This window comes from Chelonoidis abingdonii, chromosome 4 (assembly GCF_003597395.2).
Source record: "Chelonoidis abingdonii isolate Lonesome George chromosome 4, CheloAbing_2.0, whole genome shotgun sequence".
Taxonomy (NCBI): Eukaryota; Metazoa; Chordata; order Testudines; family Testudinidae; genus Chelonoidis; species Chelonoidis abingdonii.
The window spans coordinates 122,238,761-122,257,610 of NC_133772.1; the positions used below are offsets into that span (position 1 = coordinate 122,238,761).

Here is an 18,850-nt window from a genome sequence, read left to right on the forward strand (position 1 = left end):
CTCCTTAAAGTCCAGGCAGTTGGGTACGGACTTAATTGGATTTGTTCGTTTATTGTAGGCCCAGGGTTGAAAGCACTCGGATGGATGATTTTTGTGAAGTGGAGGCCCGATATGTGGAGGCCGTGAGGAGGCAATCTATTCAGTAAGAAATTGTAGAACTCCTTGTTTCCTGAGGTAGCCGTTACTACGCTAGAGAGTTTGGAAAAAACTTCGAGGGGGCAGTGAAAGCAAATGGTGAAACTCTGTATTGTAATGCGTCAAGCCAAGGTAAAATGAGAAAACGTCTGTGGGCTCGGTGCATTAGTGACGTGAAAATAGGCGGTCTTGTAGGTCGAGGGCTGAAAACCAATCGCCCTGCCTCCAGGGCTGGAATTAGGGGTTGGTGAATGAGTAACCCTCTTGAACTTTTGTTCTTGACGAAATTGTTGAGCCTCCTGAGGTCGAGAACGGTCACTCCTTCCAGTTTTCTTCTGTGTTAGGAATAAGGGAAGAGTCTTACAATCCTTTCCCCTTGTGGCATTTGGCATGAGTTCGATAGCACCCAGGCGAGAAGAGGTTGTACTTCTTTGGAGGTATGCTCGTGAAATGTGTCCCTAGCAAGTAGGGGACGGGAGCGTGGGTGAGCTGGGAGCGTAGGAAGAGAAGGGGATGGAATACCCCATAATGTGATGACTTGCTAGAACCCACTTGTCGGGTAGCATATCTGCCATTGGTAAAAAATGGCTGTAGCGGTGTTCCAAGACAGTTGTGGGCAGTCCATGAGCTTGATTGGGCACGTTTACGACGACCCTCGACAAAGGTTTCAAATTTGCTTATTATATTTGGGGCAGTTTGGGCATACCTGGAGAATTGGAGGCGACGCCGTTGCTATCTGGTACTCTCGGCCGGGTGGTCGTTGTTGTTCGATCTGACGACTCGGGAAATGCTGATATATGAGGGTAGCAGCGGAACGGTGGGAAGGTTGAATATCTATACTGGCGCCTTCGTGTGTAGGGTTTGGATACCTTAAGGACCGAAGAGTTGCCCTTAGTCCTTCATTGAGGAAGCAACTCATTATGGGGCGAACAAGAGTTTATCACCATCAAAGGGAGTCCTCTATCGGTGCTCTGAACCTCGCGAGAAAGAGAGAAGAGGAAAGCCAGGACCTCGGCGCCATGACCACCGCTGTAGCGGTGGATCTGCTGTCTTCTCATTATGGGCTGATCCAGAGCTGCTTGAAGAGCCGTACGGGATACCGAATTTGGCCTCGAAACTAAGTTGTAAACTGTTGTTCTGGTTGTCTGGGATGTGTTCAATAAAGTCCTGAACTTATTTATATTCTATGGTCGTACTTGCTAGGATTCGGTATAATTGCCAATTCGAATTGCAACGTTTAAGGCATACACCTTATCAGACCGCAGTCTAGTGTTTGCTCTCTTAGTTGTTGGGTATGCAGAATGACTTTTTTCTTGAGGTTGCGTCTACTACTGACGATTTGCGGCCAGGAATGTAAAAAAGGAAGTCCAGGACCTTCAACGGAGGCGCCTATAGGGAGATATTCACGGAGGTAAGAAATGCCGCCTGTTTGACAGGTAGGCGGGTTGGAGCGAGAGTCGTGCAGGAGTTAGCAGGTTCCAGAAGACCGGATGGATTAATTGGAAAGCCGTTGGATGACGAAGATGGTTGCAGGATGTCTGTTAGCTCATGTTTTGGTCAGGTATTCCTCCCAATTGATTCTAAGGCTCACTGGCAACCCTTCTGAAGACATCTTGAATTTCGAAAAAAATCCATCTGATGACGGGTGTAGAGGGAAAGGACAGAGTAACGCTCCTGAGGTTATTGGAATCAGTTGGCTACTGTCAGGTATTTGATCAGGAGCTGGAGTTATTGATCCTTGAGATGCGGAGGGTGCCGCCGAAGCTGATCATAGATTTGAGTTGCGTCTAGTGTGAGTAAGATATAGCAAGTGCTGCCAAGAAGATGCACGGAGCCAACTTGCCATGGTGATGGAAAAGCTAGAGGTGCCATCCAGGGGTTAAACACACAGGAGTGGATCTTGAGGTGTTATGACAATTTTCCTGTGTCTCCACGGTGGACAGGACTCTGAGCGGTAGAATTCGAATTGCACTGGCAACATCCGCGTGTAGTTCAGACGACTCTCACTGGAGGGAGGCGCTCGACTGATCATTTGTCGGAGAGCATCCCCAAGAAAGGGCGTGTGCCAGTGTGGTGACATAGGAGGTCACTTGTGGATAACTGACAGCACTGGTGCAGCAGAGGCGAAGGCTTGATATAGATCCTTTGAGCGAACCCAGGCCTGACACCAAGTCTGAGTTCTTGGCTCCGTGCATAGTAGTGGTAGTATCGGTGCGCAGGAGGTTGTCCGTGCTATCAATAGGCGCTGCGGAGTGCCTCAGCGGGTTCCTGAGTGTCGGTGACCGCATTCATTGCAGGTGCCGAGAGGTGCACAATACGAGGCAGGCAACTGAGCCTGTCACCTCGGCACCAGAGCCCTCCGCAGATGACGAAAAGCCAGCGAGGTATTAGCATCGTTCCGCAGGAGCCCGTCGTCAAACGCTCAGGCAGGGGAACACCAGTAAGGAAATGACGATCTGCACAGGCGAAGGTTTGTCAGTAAGCTTTGTTTAGATGTTTGAGTGCTTCCGTGTTAGCTGTTTTTCTTCAGGTTCTTATGAAGAGTATAGAGTGATCTCAGAGCGGCAGCAGAGTCTGCGCCAGGAGTCTGAGGCGGACTGCGGGATTTTGAAGCCAAATAAGTTTTAAGCTTTACTCTCTGCCTTCTCTCGCTCTATGCTTAATGTAGTGCAACGTGAGAACATTTTTGGGAATATGAAGTCTCCCAAGCATTTTATACACTTGGGTGTCCATCGGAGAGAGGATAACTTTCTACAGGAGGAGCAGCCTTAAAGCTGTGTTACCGCATTTGAAGCGGCTGACAGAACAAGAATTTTTTTTTTTAAGATAAGGAAGAATGTAGGGAACCCTAACTACAACTAAAGGAAAACTGTCTACTACAGGTATTTTTTATAAGTGGGAAAAGAAATCTGAAGGAGTCTGCTGAAGTTCCATCCAAGCCTATAGGGGCAGTTAGAGAAGACTGGGGTACGGCCGCGCTGACCTCACTACGCATACTCAGAGCAAGTGCAGGTTCTAGCACGCGTGGCCGCTAGAGACTGCTGTAAAAAATCTTCTGTAAAGGCGCAGTGGATGCACGGAACCCTTAGAGTGGAGCACCCACAGGATACACTCTCTGAGAATAACCACCGCGCTGCAGCACCACTGAAAGTTCCCCTTGTGGTATATGTACTGGCTGCCCTGGTGATCCGAGTCCAGATAGGGAGATGGTCTCAATATATCACCCTACTACAGTTAGGGAATCCCATTACAGGAAAGCCATCTACTATGATCTGCACATTTCCCAGAGTCACTACCTTTGGTAGCAGCAGCTCAGTGATTGCTTTGGCTACTTGCATCACAGCAGCCCCCACAGTAGATTTGCCCACTTCAAATTGATTCTCGACTGACCGATAGCTGTCTGGCGTTGCAAGCTTCCACAGGGCTATTGCCACTCACTTGTGAACTGTGAGGGCTGCTCTCATTTTGGTATTCTGGTGCTTCAGGGCAGGGCAAAGCAAGTCACAAAGTTCCATGAAAGTGCCCTTACATATGCGAAAGTTTCGCAGCCACTGGGAATTATCCCAAACTGGCAACACTATGCAGTCCCACCAGTCTGTGCTTGTTTCCTGGGACCAGAATCAGCGTTCCATGGCATGAACCCGCCCCATTAACACCATGATCTCCAAAGTACCGGGACCCGGGCTTTGAGATAATTTGTGTCCATGTCCTCATCACTCTTGTCACCGCAGTGCTGTCACCTCCCCCTCGCCTGATTTTTCAGGTTCTGGTTCTGCACAAACTGCATGATAACGCGTGAGGTGTTTACAATGTTCATAACTGCTCCGTTGAGATGAGCAGGCTCCATGCTTGCCGTGGTATGGTGTTTGCACTGAAAAAAGGCGCAAAACAATTGTCTGCCGTTGCTCTAGGGAGGGGCAACTGACGACATGGCTTACAGGGAATTAAAATCAACAAAAGAGGTGGCTTTGCCTCAAGGAAAAACACAAACAACTGTCACACAGAATGGCCCCCTCAAGGATTGAACTCAAAACCCTGGGTTTAGCAGGCCGATGATTGCACGGAGGGGTGAGGGGGCAAATGAATACAAAACAAATCCGGTCTATTTCTTGTTTTGATCCACTCCATCTATCTTTTACATCTTAGGCTGGCAGAAGATGCTGCATTACGACTGCTAGCCATCGTCATCTCCTGGGTGCTCACCAGGAGACAGTGCAGTACGACGGCTGGCCATCGTCATCTTCTGGGTGCTTGGCAGAAGATGGGAATAACCTGGCCGAGTCACTCCCATGGGTGTCCAGGTGCCCCTGACCGACCTCACCGAGGTCAGCTAAAAGAGCACCCAGGAGTACGATGACTACCAGGCGTAATACACCATCTGCTGCCAAAAGGTAATGAGCTGCTGCTGTGTAGCAATGCAGTCCCAAGTCTGCCAGCACCCAGGAGACATACGGTGACAGTCAGCTGAGCGAGCTCCATGCTTGCTGTGGTATGGTGTCTCCACAGGTAACCCAAGAAAAAAGGCACGAAACAATTGTCTGTTGTTGCTTTCACGGAGAGAGGGAGAGGGGGGCCTGACGACATGTACCCAGGACCGCCTGCAACAATGTTTTTTTGTGCCATCTGGAATTGGGATCTCAACCCAGAATTCCAATGGGCAGTGGAGACTGCAGGAACTATGGGATAGCTATTCACAGTGCAACACTCTGGAAGTTGACGCTAGCCTCGGCACTAGGGATGCACACTGCCGATTAATGTGCTTAGTGTGGATGCATGCACTCGACTTTACACAATCTGTTGCCAAAAATCGAATTCTGTAAAATCGGAATAATTCTGTAGTGTAGACATACCCTTAGACTGTGGCCAAGGTGCAGAACCTGTGCTGAGACAGAGTGCCTTGGCCTGTAACCAGGCCGAACTCTAGGTGCTGTACAGGGCTGAAGGTTGATTTTTGGATGTTGATCTGTTCTGTGAATAGGTCTACTGTGGTTTTGGTAACCCAGTGGGCCTCACTGAAGGAGCGGCCTCTGAAGAAACAATCATCCAGGTAGGGGTAGATCATGATTTCCTGTGAGCAAAGGTAAGGCACCACTATGCAGAGGACCTTGGAGAATACTCTTGGAGCTGATGAGAAACCAAAAAGCAGTACTTTGTATTGGTAGTGGTCCTGGCCCAGGGTAAATCTGAGAAATCTTCTGCGTGAAGGTAGGACAGATATGTGGAAATCGCTGCTAGTATGACCATACTGAATTTCTGAGCTTTGACAAATTTGTTCAGAGCCATGAGGTCTAGCATGGGTCTCCAACCTCCCTTCTTCTCGGGTATCAGGAAATGATGAGACTAAAAACATTTGCCACCTCACACATGTTGAGGTACTGGGTCTACAGCTCCTAACTGGAAGAGGAGATCTATTTCTTTTTGTAGTAAACTCTCATGAAAAGGGTTCCTGAAGAGAGATGGGTGTTTGGGAAAGGTGGCAAAGTGAATAGAGTACACGTTGCAGATGATTTCCAGGACCCACTGGTCTTGATGTTGTGTGTTCCCAGATGCTGCGGAATGGGGCAAACTGGTAATCAAAAGGGATGTGATGTGCTGGTCAGCTGCAGCAGTTGAGGGGATTGGTCTGTCGACCCCTTAATCAACACATCAAAACTGATGTTTTGTGGTAGATGGTTACAACATGGAAGGCTCTGGGACTGATGGCTTATGTATGGAGAATCTGGATTTCTTTCTCTGAGGCCTGTAGAAACGCTGGGTTGGGAACTCCCAAGTACAGTATTTATGTTGAGGTTGCAGACTAAACGTTCTCTTTTGTCCAAGAGTATAGATCCCTAATGAGCAGAGAGTCGCCCTGGAATCTTTAGTGGTCCAGAAGAATGAGTCAGGCTTTTTAGCAAACAGTTTGGTGCCTTTGAAGGGAAGGTCTTCTACAGTCATCTGCACTTCCTTAGGGAAGCCAGACAGGTGTAACCAAAAGGCTCTTCGCATAACCGCTGCAGTGGAGAGGGACAGGGCTGCCTTGTCAGTTGCAACGAGTGCTGACTGGAGCGCTGTTTTGGCAACTAGTAGTCCCTCCTGGATAATAGCCCAGAACTGGTCACGGTATGACTCTGGGAGCTGATCAGTAAAAGTGTTGAGTTTTGTACAATTGAAATAGTCACATTTTGCTGTTAATGTTTGATAACTGGCAATTCTAAATTGCAATGTGGTTGAGGAGTAGGACTTTCTTCCAAAGAGCTCCAGGTGTTTCCAATCCGTATCATAGGGGATCTCATTTGATGTTGGCGGCCATGGGAATTTCCTGCATCTATGACAACATAATTAAGGGGAGGGGGAGAAAAAGGAATTCCGTCTTCCTAGCTGGGATGTAAATATTTTTTAATTGGACCATTTGTAAGTAGGTATTACCAATGCTGGGGTTTGCCATAACTTGAACAGGTCCAGAAGGACTCACTGATGGGGAAGACTATTCTGGAGAATGAAAAAGAGTGTAAGTACCTCCTTCAGGGGTATCTGTAGGGTGTTTGCTACTCTCTTAGCCAAATGCTAGAAAAGCCGGAAATTGTTGGGCAAGGAAGATGGAGGGGGCATCACTCCCTTGCCTGAAGAGGAAGAAGAGATGTTGGTTCTCAGTGTAACTTCCTCTTCATATCCACCCTCCTGTTCCTCCAAAGATCTCCTCCGGGAGCTCGGCAGTTCTGGATGCTGTGGCTGAGGGAGAATGTCTCAGGGACTTCATGGTGAGTCAAGCTGGAAGCCCAAGAGGTATGAGGTCTATATGTCACCCAGGGATCCCAGTAGGGCCACTGGAGTGGTGGGATAATTCTGCACGGTGGTGTCAATGGCTGGCTGTACCATGGTGGTGGAGGAGGTTGAGGGTATGACTGAGAAGCCCCTTGATAAACAGGCACCACAGGGAGCATGAGAGGAGTGGTGAGAGACGACCTCCTCTGGCTCACTGTCTGAGACACCACTAGAAAATGAAAGTGCATGGCAAGGCGCCAGAGAAGACTCCCGTGACTGGAGAAGACTTGGTACCAGAGCCCTAGTGCCAAGAAGGGAAGACTCTGGTATATCAGATAACTTAAGTTCTCTTCAATGCTACAACTTCTGTTGTGCGGACCAACCCAGTGCCAATGCCAATACAAAGGAAGTCTCAGATTTCACCTATACCGAGCGCTCTGGTCCTGGGTGGCTCACAGTTGACGGTGCTGAAAGTAAAGCTTGTACACCAGCATCTTCTTAACACTGTGCTCCCTGCTCCTGTCTTTATCCTCTGGTATCGTTGGCTCGGTCCCTGTGTCTATCAGGTTTTTAGGCATATCATCGTACCTGCCATTCCAGACCCTCATGAGCTATGTTTATGATGCTCGGACTGTTTCAGTATCGATGATACCAAGTATGCTGGTGAACTTCTGCTAGTTCGGGGTTCATTCTGGGGACTCTCAGCTCTTTTTTTTAGATGCTTTACCTGAGAGGTTTGCGGCTGTTTTCTTCGATTCATAGTCCCTGTATGTTGAGGTCCATGGAGAAGATCTGTGCCTTCTCAGTGATTCTTGGTGCAGATCTGGGGAAGGCTGAAGGGCTGCCTCCATCAGTATGATTTTCTGTCTCAGTTCCTGTCACGGGGACAAGTACACCCCCTGTCCCCCTTTGGGGCAGGGCAAGGGTGTTGTAACCCCATGGTTAAGTCTGCTTGACCGTTGTTATCCTCAGGTCATTATGGCCTAATGGCCAAAGCCTATCAGGTCACCCTTCCTCACAGGGCTAGGCGGACTGGTGGCCAAAGTTCATATGCGTGCCCTCTTCCTAGGAGCGGTAGGGCCTCATGACACAAGTCAACGAGGCTGCCCTTTCCTAGGGCAGAATGATCCAGTGGCAAGAGTTAACATGGCTGCCCTCCTCCGCATGGCTGAGAGACCTAGTGACCAGCTTGGGGGTGGGCGGTGGCTGAGGTAAGGGGACTCAGGCCCTCTGTACTCCACCAGATCCCAGCCCAAAGTCCTGGCAGTGGTGAGTACAGAGATCTGATCAAAGAGTCAGTAGGAATCTGACCGAAACATGCTGACAAACACCAAGCACAATGGCTAGTGCCCCCAGGGCTACTTCCTACCCTGTCTCCTGATGCAGTGGTCTGGGTGTCTTCAGGGTCTCTGGGTTCCTTAGCCTGTGTAGCTCCCAACAGCTCCGACCTTCCTTGGGCATCAGTATGTACGTGGGAATCCTCTTGTGTCTCGGCACCTTGGGCTTCCGTGTCCTGGGCCTTCCACACATGTCTCCCAGGCTGGAGCCTGCAAGGTCCGTCATCCCTCCTCGGCAGTCAGCCCAGACTGAGTTGAGTTGCTTCCTTTTATACTGGTGTTCCAGTTGGAGCATGTCCAGAGTGTGGGGTTAGCCCCTTCTTGACGAACGTGGGAAAAGTGCACCCTGTCACAGCTCCCTATCCTTCCGTGACCCGGGTTTAAGCTGTTGACAGAGACTACACTTCTGAGGAACAAGGCCTTCCCTGAGGCAGAATATGCACCAATAACGTTAATCTGCCACAGGGATGGCGTCCTTACATGAGAGACACTTCTTGAAGCCCAGTGAGCTGGGCATACCCTGCTGCGGAAAGGGCTCCCCAACAAAAGGGGGACATTAAGGTTTTTGTTTTGCTTTTAAAGTGAAAATAAAGAAAATCTACAACTAAAAAGGAAAGAGATGAACTAGCTACTAAAAATACTAATAAAGACTAAAGATAATGATTACAAATGGACTACAAGCAGCTCACTCTCCATCGAGGGCGGTGCACCCCAGCGTGCTGGTTAGCCTTGTGGTGGGGCACAAGTGGGAACAGCACATGTGTAGGTCGAATGGACAACTGCTACCAAAGTTTTCCAATCAGCAATGCAAGGACGTAAGTGCACCTACAGTGGAGCACCCACAGTAGGGACACTACTCAAAAAAGAACAGAGGTCTTCCACAGGAGGAAGGAATGTACTGATTGCCACCAGGTGGACTCGCAAAAGCACTGAAGGTGTGACCCAATGACTAAGGATAAAATGTAGTCTAGGATGAGGGGAATTCCTGCTGCTTCTGGTAAAACCCCTTCTTTATGTTGTGCCCAAGATAAAAAAACACTTAGTCCGATAACACTGGCTAGTGAAATCTTTTCTACTATTAGAGAGAATGTCTTGTACAGCCAAACCGCATGTCTGCTCTAGACTAGATTCCCATCCAAATACCACGCCCTGAGGTGGAGTATATGTGAACTGTGACGCTTGATCTTGCCACTGTACCGGGTCAGAGGATCGGGAAAGTTCAGGATGGAAATTGGTGGGTCGGATGACATGTGCAGGAGATTAGGGAACCAGAACTGTCTTGGCCAGAGGGGCCAATGAGAAGACAGTCATCCTGTCTTGTTGGATCTTGTGCAGCACGCGAAGCAGGAGCATTAGTCGAGAAAAGGCATAGTTGAGTTGGTCCAACCAGGAAAGTAGGAGAACGTTGCCTGGGAGTGGAAGCTGAGGCGCACCTTCTGTTTGTCTGAGAATTGAATAGTATTCTAGCTGAGGCTCCCCACTGCATGAAGATGTTGTGCATCACTGTCTCTTGAAGTTCCCACCCGTGGTGGTTGATCACAAAGCATCTGCTGAGTGAGTCCATGAGTACAGTCTGTGTCCCCGGGAGCTAGGCTGCAGTTAGAATGATCTGATGGATGATGCACCAATGCCAGAGATTGAGATTCCAGAGAGAATGAGCAAAAAAAAGTATTCACATGTCTTCCTTACTGCTCCAAGTTCCAGGATATGGATGTGCATCCTGGATTCTTGAGATATCCATGACCCTTGTGTCTTACAGTCATCTAAACGGGCTCCCCAGCCCAACACGGATGCTTCAGTGAAGATAGTTTTGTCTGGGGAGGAGGGAAGGAAGGGGACTCCCATATGTATGTGATGTGGGTTTTTCCACCATAGCAAGGTGGACAGTGCCATGGCCAGGACTGTCAGCCTGAGGTCCACAGAATGATGGATTGGCGAGTACAAAGACTGACTATGCCTGAAGGCAGTGGAGGTGAAGTCTCTTGAAGGGGATCACATAGGTGCATGAAGCCATGTGGCCAAGAAGTGACAGATAAGTCCTGGCTGGTACAGAAGGATTATTTGTGATGCGAGCTATGACAACATTTATTTCCTGAAACTTGTCTGTGGGAAGGTATGCTTGTGCCATGATTGAGTTTATGGTATCCCTGATTAAGTCCAGTGATTGCATGGGGTTGAGGATTTACTTCTCAATGTTGATGCTGATAGGGAGATGTGTAACACAAAAGTCCAGGCATGGGCTTCCTGTCGGGACCTGGTAGCTAGGAGTCAGTCGCTGAGGTATGGAAAAACAAGTAGACCATAATACTATCCCGAAGGGAAGTACGCTGTTTTGGAAATGGTTGGCGCCGACTGTAAATCTGAGAAAAAGTCTGTGGGCGGGTGAATATCAATGTGGAAAGTAAGCATCCCTCATAACGAGAGCTGTGAGCTACATGCCATTCTCTAAGGATGGAATTATCGTTGTCAACGTGACCGTGCAAAACTTGAGTTTGCAGATGAAACAACTGGGGTGGCAGAGATCAAGAATTGGTCTCCAATCCCCTTTTTTCATCGATTATGTTAAGTAGAATCCTGTTTCTTGATATTCTACAGGAACACATTCTATCGCTCCCCATTATAATAAGGAGTTTCCCTTTTGGGTGAGGATATTGTTGTGAGAGTGGTCCCCAAAGGGGGATGGGGGTTTTGGATGAGGTAGTGTTACAAACTCGATCATATAGCCATGATGGATGACATTTAGCACCCATCTGTCCATTGTTATCGCACTCTAGGCATGGAAAAGTGTTAGGCTGAGTAGTTGGTGGCACTCAAACTTGCATCAAAAATACCTCTTGGCTTGCAGTTGGGCCTGAGATGCTGAAACCTAGGAGAGGGAGCCAGGGAGGAACCCAGGGAAGCAAGACCGCTGAATCTTTTGTAATTTATGTGGGGGTTCATAAGGTCTCTGATGATAGAATTGAGAAGACCTGTACCATTGGTTGGACGATGGAACTTTCGTTTCAGGGCAGGAATGTAGGTGCCCAACAAGCAAACGACAGGCCTGGGGTCTTTCAGTATATGCAGTGACTTACTGTCTTCTGGCTGAAGAGAGGGGATTCATCAATAGGGAGGTCCTCAATGGTGTTCTGGACCTCCCTAGGAAAACCCAAAAGCATGAAGCCAGGGCTCCCTACATATCATGATAGCTGTAGCCGTATCAGCTGAATCTATTGCAGATTGAAGGTCAGTTCTGCCTATGAGTTTCCCCTCCTTGATGGGTGCCTGAAAACTGACATGATCTTTTTGTGAGAGAGTCTTAGAAAATTCTTCTTCTTTAGTGTAATACAGGAAATCATACTTGGCCAATAATGCTTGATAATTGTAAGAGAAGACTGTCCTGGCTGGCTCCAGTATGGCTTCATTGATTTGTAGTGCTGTTCTCCCCAGTCTTGACATGTGAACAATGTCCAGAAGCTTATTCTGGGAGCCCTGAACTCTTCCAATAGGATTTGAAGTTCCTCCGCAACTCTCAGTAAAAGCTATTGGAATCATCTGAAGTTATCTGGTGGGGAAGAGGATGATGCAGTTAAAGCCTTATCTGGAGGCTTGGAGGATGGGAATCTAGTCAGTTCTGGCAGAACCACTATGACCAGGGTATAAAATTCTCCCTCTGCTGTTGGATCCGTGGGCCTGCTTGATGGAGACTCTCTTGCAGATTGGGTGGGGTCTGAAGGAGGATACTGTGCCTAGGGCTCCCAATATGGCCAATAGGCTGGAACAATAAAAGCTTGCAGGGATCCTCAGTGGTGCTGGGGAGGATAAGAAGGTAGTTGTTCCCAAAAGCATGCTGGTCTCCATGATGGTGCATAAGAATTGTATGGTAGAGGCAGTTCTTCTCCCAGTTCTGAATCACTGGAAGAGAAAAAGGTGGACTTTGATTCTAATGGTGGTATTGCTGGAGCCAATGTAATGGTGTATAGCACATGCAAGGAGGATGAGACTCCCCACACTACAGGCACATCCCATAGTGGGAATATGATTTCTCTGGAAGTGGAGGGACCTGATGGAGAAGACTCTGGATATGGCAAGATGAAAATGTCTTGGATGTAGCTGTGGATCCAAATCTCTGTGTTGTGAGGGACACTCTCTCTTTCCCAGTTGTCAGTACCGGCGCTGAGGTCTTTTTCAGTATGGGAAAGGGTTTGTCACCTGGGACCACTGTATCCCACTGTTTATGGGTCTTCTTCCCATGCCTGTGGAACTTGGAATGTGCTCTGTCCCCTTGGGCTCAGCTGATGGACGGAATGTCCAGATTCTTGGACTGGGAGGAAGACTTAGTCCCATGCTTATGGGAATAATTCCTAATCTCCCAACTAGGCCCCATCATGGGGTCTGTGGGAGTGGTCCTGCTGGCACCGGAGTCGGATGAAGCAGTGAGAGGCGCACTCCTCGTTGAATCAGGTCGATATACACCAGGTTCTCCAGCATGGTCTGAATGCAGTCTCTCAGTCATCTCTATGAGATACTTCCGGAGATGAAGTCCTCAGCTTTCTTGGTTGCAGCTGGGGAAGGCATGGCAAATACTGTATCTAGCCATGATGTGAGATTCTCCTAGGCAGCAGAAGCAGCATTGGTGGTTGTCACTGACTGAGATAGATCATGGCAAGAGGTGCAGAATTTGAAGCCTGGAGTTCTGGGCGTAGCCCGGTACTTGCATGGTGCCAGGGGGCGCTCAAATGGGGAAAATCCCTGAAGTCTACTCTAAATTAATTGTTCAAACTAGCAACTACTAAAACCAGGAAAGAAATAAAACTACTAAAACTACAGTTAAAATTGCTAAAACTGTATACTGCTATATTTTTAGAAGTGCATCAGAAAGAAGGACACTGAAGGTTCTGACTCAGACCATGCATCTGTGAGAAGAAACTGGAGATACGATCAGCCCGCCCCGCCATCCAAGGTGAGTCAGGGCACATACGCAGGCCAATGGATACTACTTTCAAATTCTTCGACTCTGGGCGCATATGTAACCCTCTGTGGAATATAATAGGGACCATCGTGCAAAGCACAATAAATATTTGATAATGGGATCTTCAACCTAGCAGACAAAGATATCACAAGACCCAGTGGCTGCACGACAAATTCAGACTGCAAATAAAGGATACATTTTCAACAGCGAGGGTAATTAATCACTGGAACAATTTACAAAGGATAGTGGTGGAATCTTCCTCACTGGCAATTTTTAGATCAAGATTGGATGTTTTCCTAAAAAATATGCTTTAGTTCACACAAATTATTCTGAAGATCTGTGGCCTGTGTTATTCAGGAGGTCAGACTAGATGATTACATTGGTCCCTTGTGGCCTCGGAATTTATGAATCCTCAGTGTTCTAAGGACTTAAAAAAGTCTCAAAACAGTTACAGACTGCAACAACTATTGTAACTCACCGATAAGTGAGTGCTACAGGTCCCCCTCTGTGCTGATCCACATAGGAAATTAGTTGTTACAGACCTCAGATAGGGAGCCATGGCTCTTTAGCTCAAGCCATAGATGTTCATGCTTTTCCTCTGAACGTCCACAGTTCAATTCCAGTATGTCAGACAAGATGACAACTGTCATACCATCATAGTATCATACATGTCCATTTTTCCTCCACTCCCCTCCAATCTAATGCCACCATATTAAACAAAACTCTACATAAACTTGTAAAAGTGACTCAAGTATAAGTCAATGACCCCCATATTTAATAGGAAAAAAACCTGCAAAAGCCTTTTGACTTTTATATAACCCAAGTGGGCTTATGCAAGAGTATATACATTAGGAAGAATCAAGTGTAGACACTGTGGCACTTCTACTATTTAAACTTCTTTCTATATTTATAATCTTTGATTCATGTACAAACTGACACCTTTTTGCTCCCCCTTTTCTCTTCCAAACAGTTCTGCTCCTGGGTCAAGATTTGGGGATATGCGCATGCGTGATTTGCACTGTCATTGCCTGCGCTGTGACTGTGCTGTGGCTACAGAGGACTTCATTCTCCAGATCTAGCAATCCAGAATCTTTTGCAATGATAAACTCTGTTCACTCAAATGCACAAAGGAACTATATTACATATCACTCTAAACCTATGCATACACAACTGCAAAAATCCTGGTGTACACTTTGACCAAAGACAATCACTACAAAAATGTTTTTACTGGATTCAACAGTGACCTGAAGACTCTATTTCTCCCCCCCTTTTTTTTTCTTTAACACATCAGAAAGAGAGAATATTTCTTTAAAGGGCTGTTAGGTGAACAACAGTCTCTGGTAGATGGCAACAAAAATATCTTTAATAATGAAATAAGAGGAAATCTTTCGGAATCTGTTCGGATTTGCCTGGTAGAAACTGATGAAGTGAATGTTAATGAAATATGTTCTGCACCCATGAAACCAGACTCCCAGAGGTAAAATCCTCATTATATAATCTTCATAGATATCTTTTTTTAAAACCACATATAACAGTTTTTCATTATGTACAGCTGAATGAAATGAAAAGATTAACACCCACTCACCTCTGAAATGCAAGAAGAGCCTTTCTCTGCAGGACCTCTTGCATCCCTCGCAAAGATGCTAAAAAAGGATATATATGATCAGCGATATTTAAGAGTCAAAGATTTGCTTGCACATGCTTACTGAACAAAGATTAATACCTTCACAGACTATTATGACAAAAATGATGCAAAAAACGTACAACACATTTTCTTTTAGAGGCTGATGTGTTTGAGGTTTTTCCATTATATGACTGGTATTTTCTAACTCTATGAGTATGTCTAAACTGCTGGTGGGAGCATGCTCCCCAGCATGGGCAGACAGACACACACACTAGCTTTGCTCGAGCTAGTGCACTAAAATTAGCAGTGTAACCAGAGTAGCATAGGTGGCCAACTGTCTGAATGCATAACAAGGGTGTCTGGGCAGGTTTGAGCTTGGGAAGCTAGCCTGAGCCGCTGCCTTCTCTGCTATTTTGTTAAAACTGCTATCTTTAGAGTGCTAGCTTGAGCAAAGCAAGCACATCTGTCTACCCATGCTGGGACGCACACTCCAGCTGCAGTGTAGACATACCCAATGCGTGTATTCTTTTCTTACCATCAGTGGCTTGCAGGCTGTAAGTTAGTCCCAATGCTAAATAGCCTTTTGCTTTGAACTCCGACGTTTTGTCACCAACATCAACAACTGTTTTGGCAAATCTTTCCGCTTCTTCCAGCTGAAAATATTACAAAAGATGAACATAAGTCTTTGTAAGATTTTTGCTTCTGAAAACTCCAGACACAAAACCATAAATATAAAGCAAGCCAAAATCTGTGTTACAGTGACTCTAAAATTAGAAAAGTGTACAGATCATGGATCCAATATACATTAGGTCAGTTTAACAAATAACGTCAACCATTACCACTTCTTTTAAGCACTCCCCTGCCCTTTTCTGCCTACATTTAGTGTTCCTGTTAACTCCACAACAAAGAATATAGCTCTTACACAAGACCAAGACACCCATTTCTATGGTGAAATGGGAACTAGCACTGAAAGGATACAAGTGAACTTGAAATTTAGTCTGTTAAACAAACAAACAAAAAAAGGATTTAAAATCTATTTTCAGATCCAATACCTGTCCCTGAACCCCACCTGCCAACCTCTACTGCCTTACAGTCACACTTCCCAATAAAAAAAAAAAGTTTTCCTGTTGACTTATTTCTCTGTGAAACACCCCACTAATAACTGCAGAAACTAAGACTCTGAAGAGATCTGCCGTGTGGAATCATCACACGCGCACACATTGATTTGCATTTGCTAAAGCAGAGCTCCTTCTAAGATCCAGGCCTGTCTACACATTCACACATCCCTCCCTCTCCTACACTTCGCATTGTCAAGTAGTTAGACTACAAACTACAAAGAAAAAACAACATGAATTTACTAGAAATGAATCTAAAACCTACATGCCCAATACAGCAAGCTGCTCCATGCAGGATTCACCTATGCAGGAAAATTTACAGAACTCGGACCACTACTGGCAATCAAGTAATACTATGTTTTCAGCAACTTAACAAGTCATATCCCTGCTACTAAACCATTTTCTCATTTCTACTTGAACTAAACAAAAGCAATATTTATAAAGCACTGCCCTGCTTCTGTGGTATTATACATTCAAAACAAATTAAATATAACCGTAAATATTACAAAAACTGCACATCTTCCTCCCAACCATTTCCTCTGGAAGCGACAGGCCCACCTTGCAACTCATACAATAACCACCATGAACGCCAAATTATTCTTTTTATTACATCAATATCTATTTCAAGGAGATCTAATAATGTATTTTACTATTAAATAACACTTTCAAGTTAAATATGGTCCCAAATTTAGGTTGTATAAAAAGAAAAAATGAGATTTTCCAACACCAAACATCAACAGAAATGTTACTATAAAATTCTTTCAAGAGGAAATTTTATCTTCTGATCTTGGGATGTCTGAATAATTAATAAAATGTAATGCTGTCAACTCCTCCCTCCAATTATTTACTCTTAAAGCTAAAATAAGTGACTAATCTCTGAACCATATAACCATTAAAGCAAGCCATGTGCTGTGTGGATAATTACCTATCTCTGAAATCTGTATGCAAAAAATTCTGCTCCTATATAAGTGAAAAAGTTTTGTGCTAAAGTGGTTGTCATTTATTAAAAAGTCAGAATTTAACAGTTACCACTCCTTAGTGTCTGAAACATATTAGCCATTTCTTATACCACCAGATATCAAGGTGTGCTAACTTTAGTTAAATGTTGACTTTAATGGCAATAACTGTTCCTGAATATTTTTAAACCATGGAGATATAAAGACACTGATAAACAGTACTGTTCAACTATAATCCTACAGAAAATATTCCTGTGCTGGATTTTAATCAATATTCTATTGCATGCTGTCAGTGTGTCTACCATATTTTAGAAGTCCATAACCAAGGATTTGTCACATTCTGAAATTCTCAGTCCTTGCTGATCTGACTGCTAATATAAACTTACCCAGTGAAGAGATCCCACGCACAGCTTTGCGGCAAGAAGTGGAATAGTAGCATCATCTGGTTTCAAACGTATACACTCCTTCAGGACTTTAACAGCTCGAGCAGACTGTATAAAAATGTATTTTTCACTGTAAAACTCTAAAAGCACAAGCCCAGCATCTCACTACTGCAAGACTCCCATGCCACATTTTCTAGTTTCTGTTTTACTAGCTGAAGGAACCACTATTAATTTATTTTTATTTTAACAATCCGCCATAAGCATCTGTACAGATCAGATATAAGACTTTATACACTGTATAGTCAATCATGCTGGATGTAAATGCCAGCTCTGCATATCACTCCAGTGGTGCAGAAGAGCTAGAAAACTGCCTTACCAGGGGAGATAAGGGCTCACCTTTGGTCTATAGCATTCCACTTCTGATCCCCGCCACAGAATAGGGGCATGACTAAGACTGAGGCAGGGGGTTGGGGTGCACGAGGAGGTGACGGCTCTGGGCGGTGGTTACCTTGGAGGGACTCCCTGAAAGCGGCAATATGTTCCTAGGTGGAGGTGCACCGCCCCCGCAGCTCCCACTGGCCATGGTTCCCACCCAATGGGAGCTGCAGAGTGGGTGCTTGGGGCAGGGCAGCGCATGGAGCCCAATGGCCGCACCTCTGCCTAGGGGCTGCAGAGACATGTTAGCTGCCTTTAGGAGCTGCACAGAGCCGGGTAGGCAGTCTGCCAGCCCTGCCAGGCGTCCTCCCCAATACCAGTGGGGGTCCAGGGTTACATGCCGCTCCCAGAACCCACGGCACCCCTAGTCTGCCCTCTGCCTCAGAGCCCCCAAGTTTTAGGCAGGGGTATATAGTACAAGTCATGGACAGGTCACAGGCTGTGAATTTTTGTTTACTGCCTGAGACCTGTCCATGACTTTTACTAAAAATACCTGTGACTAAAACCGAGACTTAGGCATGACTAGTGAAGGGATGGGACGAATATAGCCAGAACAAGCTGTATTCCAGTGATGCCCAGTTGGCATAACAGCATGTAAGGGACCTTTCTGAACTAGTATAGTATAGATCAGCCCTTTATGGCTCCCTGAGCCTGAAGCCTTTTTAATTCCGCTTCTGTCCCCAGCATAATTTAGAGGCCACTCTAAACTAAACTGGGGATTGGGGCAGAAAAAAAACATTCCTTTAAATAAATAAAATTTTCTCAGTAAATTCTCTCTGTAGTAAAGATATGTGCACAGTCAGACTGGGCTTGGTGGAAGCAGGAGATATTAACTATTCATAATATAACAAAAATGGCTTGTTCTCCATACTAATTCATATGTAAGAGGAAAAAAATGTATCCGAAAGTATAAGATGAGAGTTGACATATTCCAACTCAATTTTTATTTGTATAGGAGATTTTGCATCCTGGACATGAATATTTGACAAATAATGGTGTGAACAGAAGTCCCAAACTAAATACACTTAGAAGTCATTGGATTGTCTTCCAAGATCAGTTTGAATCGTATCTAAAAATCAAACCTCTACTGATCACACTGGCAGTTAACAAAATAAACTCTACTGCATTTTTCTCCAGAGTAATGTCCAACTTATCTAAAATAAACAAAAT

The 18,850-nt window shown here is 45.8% G+C and overlaps 1 protein-coding gene across 5 annotated transcripts in view; it reads right to left on the reverse strand.

Annotated features, from left to right (window-relative positions):
• TTC7B (tetratricopeptide repeat domain 7B) overlaps positions 1-18,850 on the reverse strand; it is a 336,047-nt gene that overhangs the window by 147,022 nt on the left and 170,175 nt on the right. For all 5 annotated transcript variants that reach the window (XM_032766516.2, XM_032766515.2, XM_075065637.1 and 2 more), the window contains 3 exons: positions 17,249-17,353; positions 15,327-15,444; positions 14,753-14,810 (listed from right to left, as the gene is read on the reverse strand). In XM_032766516.2, coding sequence (XP_032622407.1) covers positions 14,753-14,810; positions 15,327-15,444; positions 17,249-17,353 — 281 coding nt within the window. The remainder of the gene's footprint in view (positions 1-14,752; positions 14,811-15,326; positions 15,445-17,248; positions 17,354-18,850) is intronic.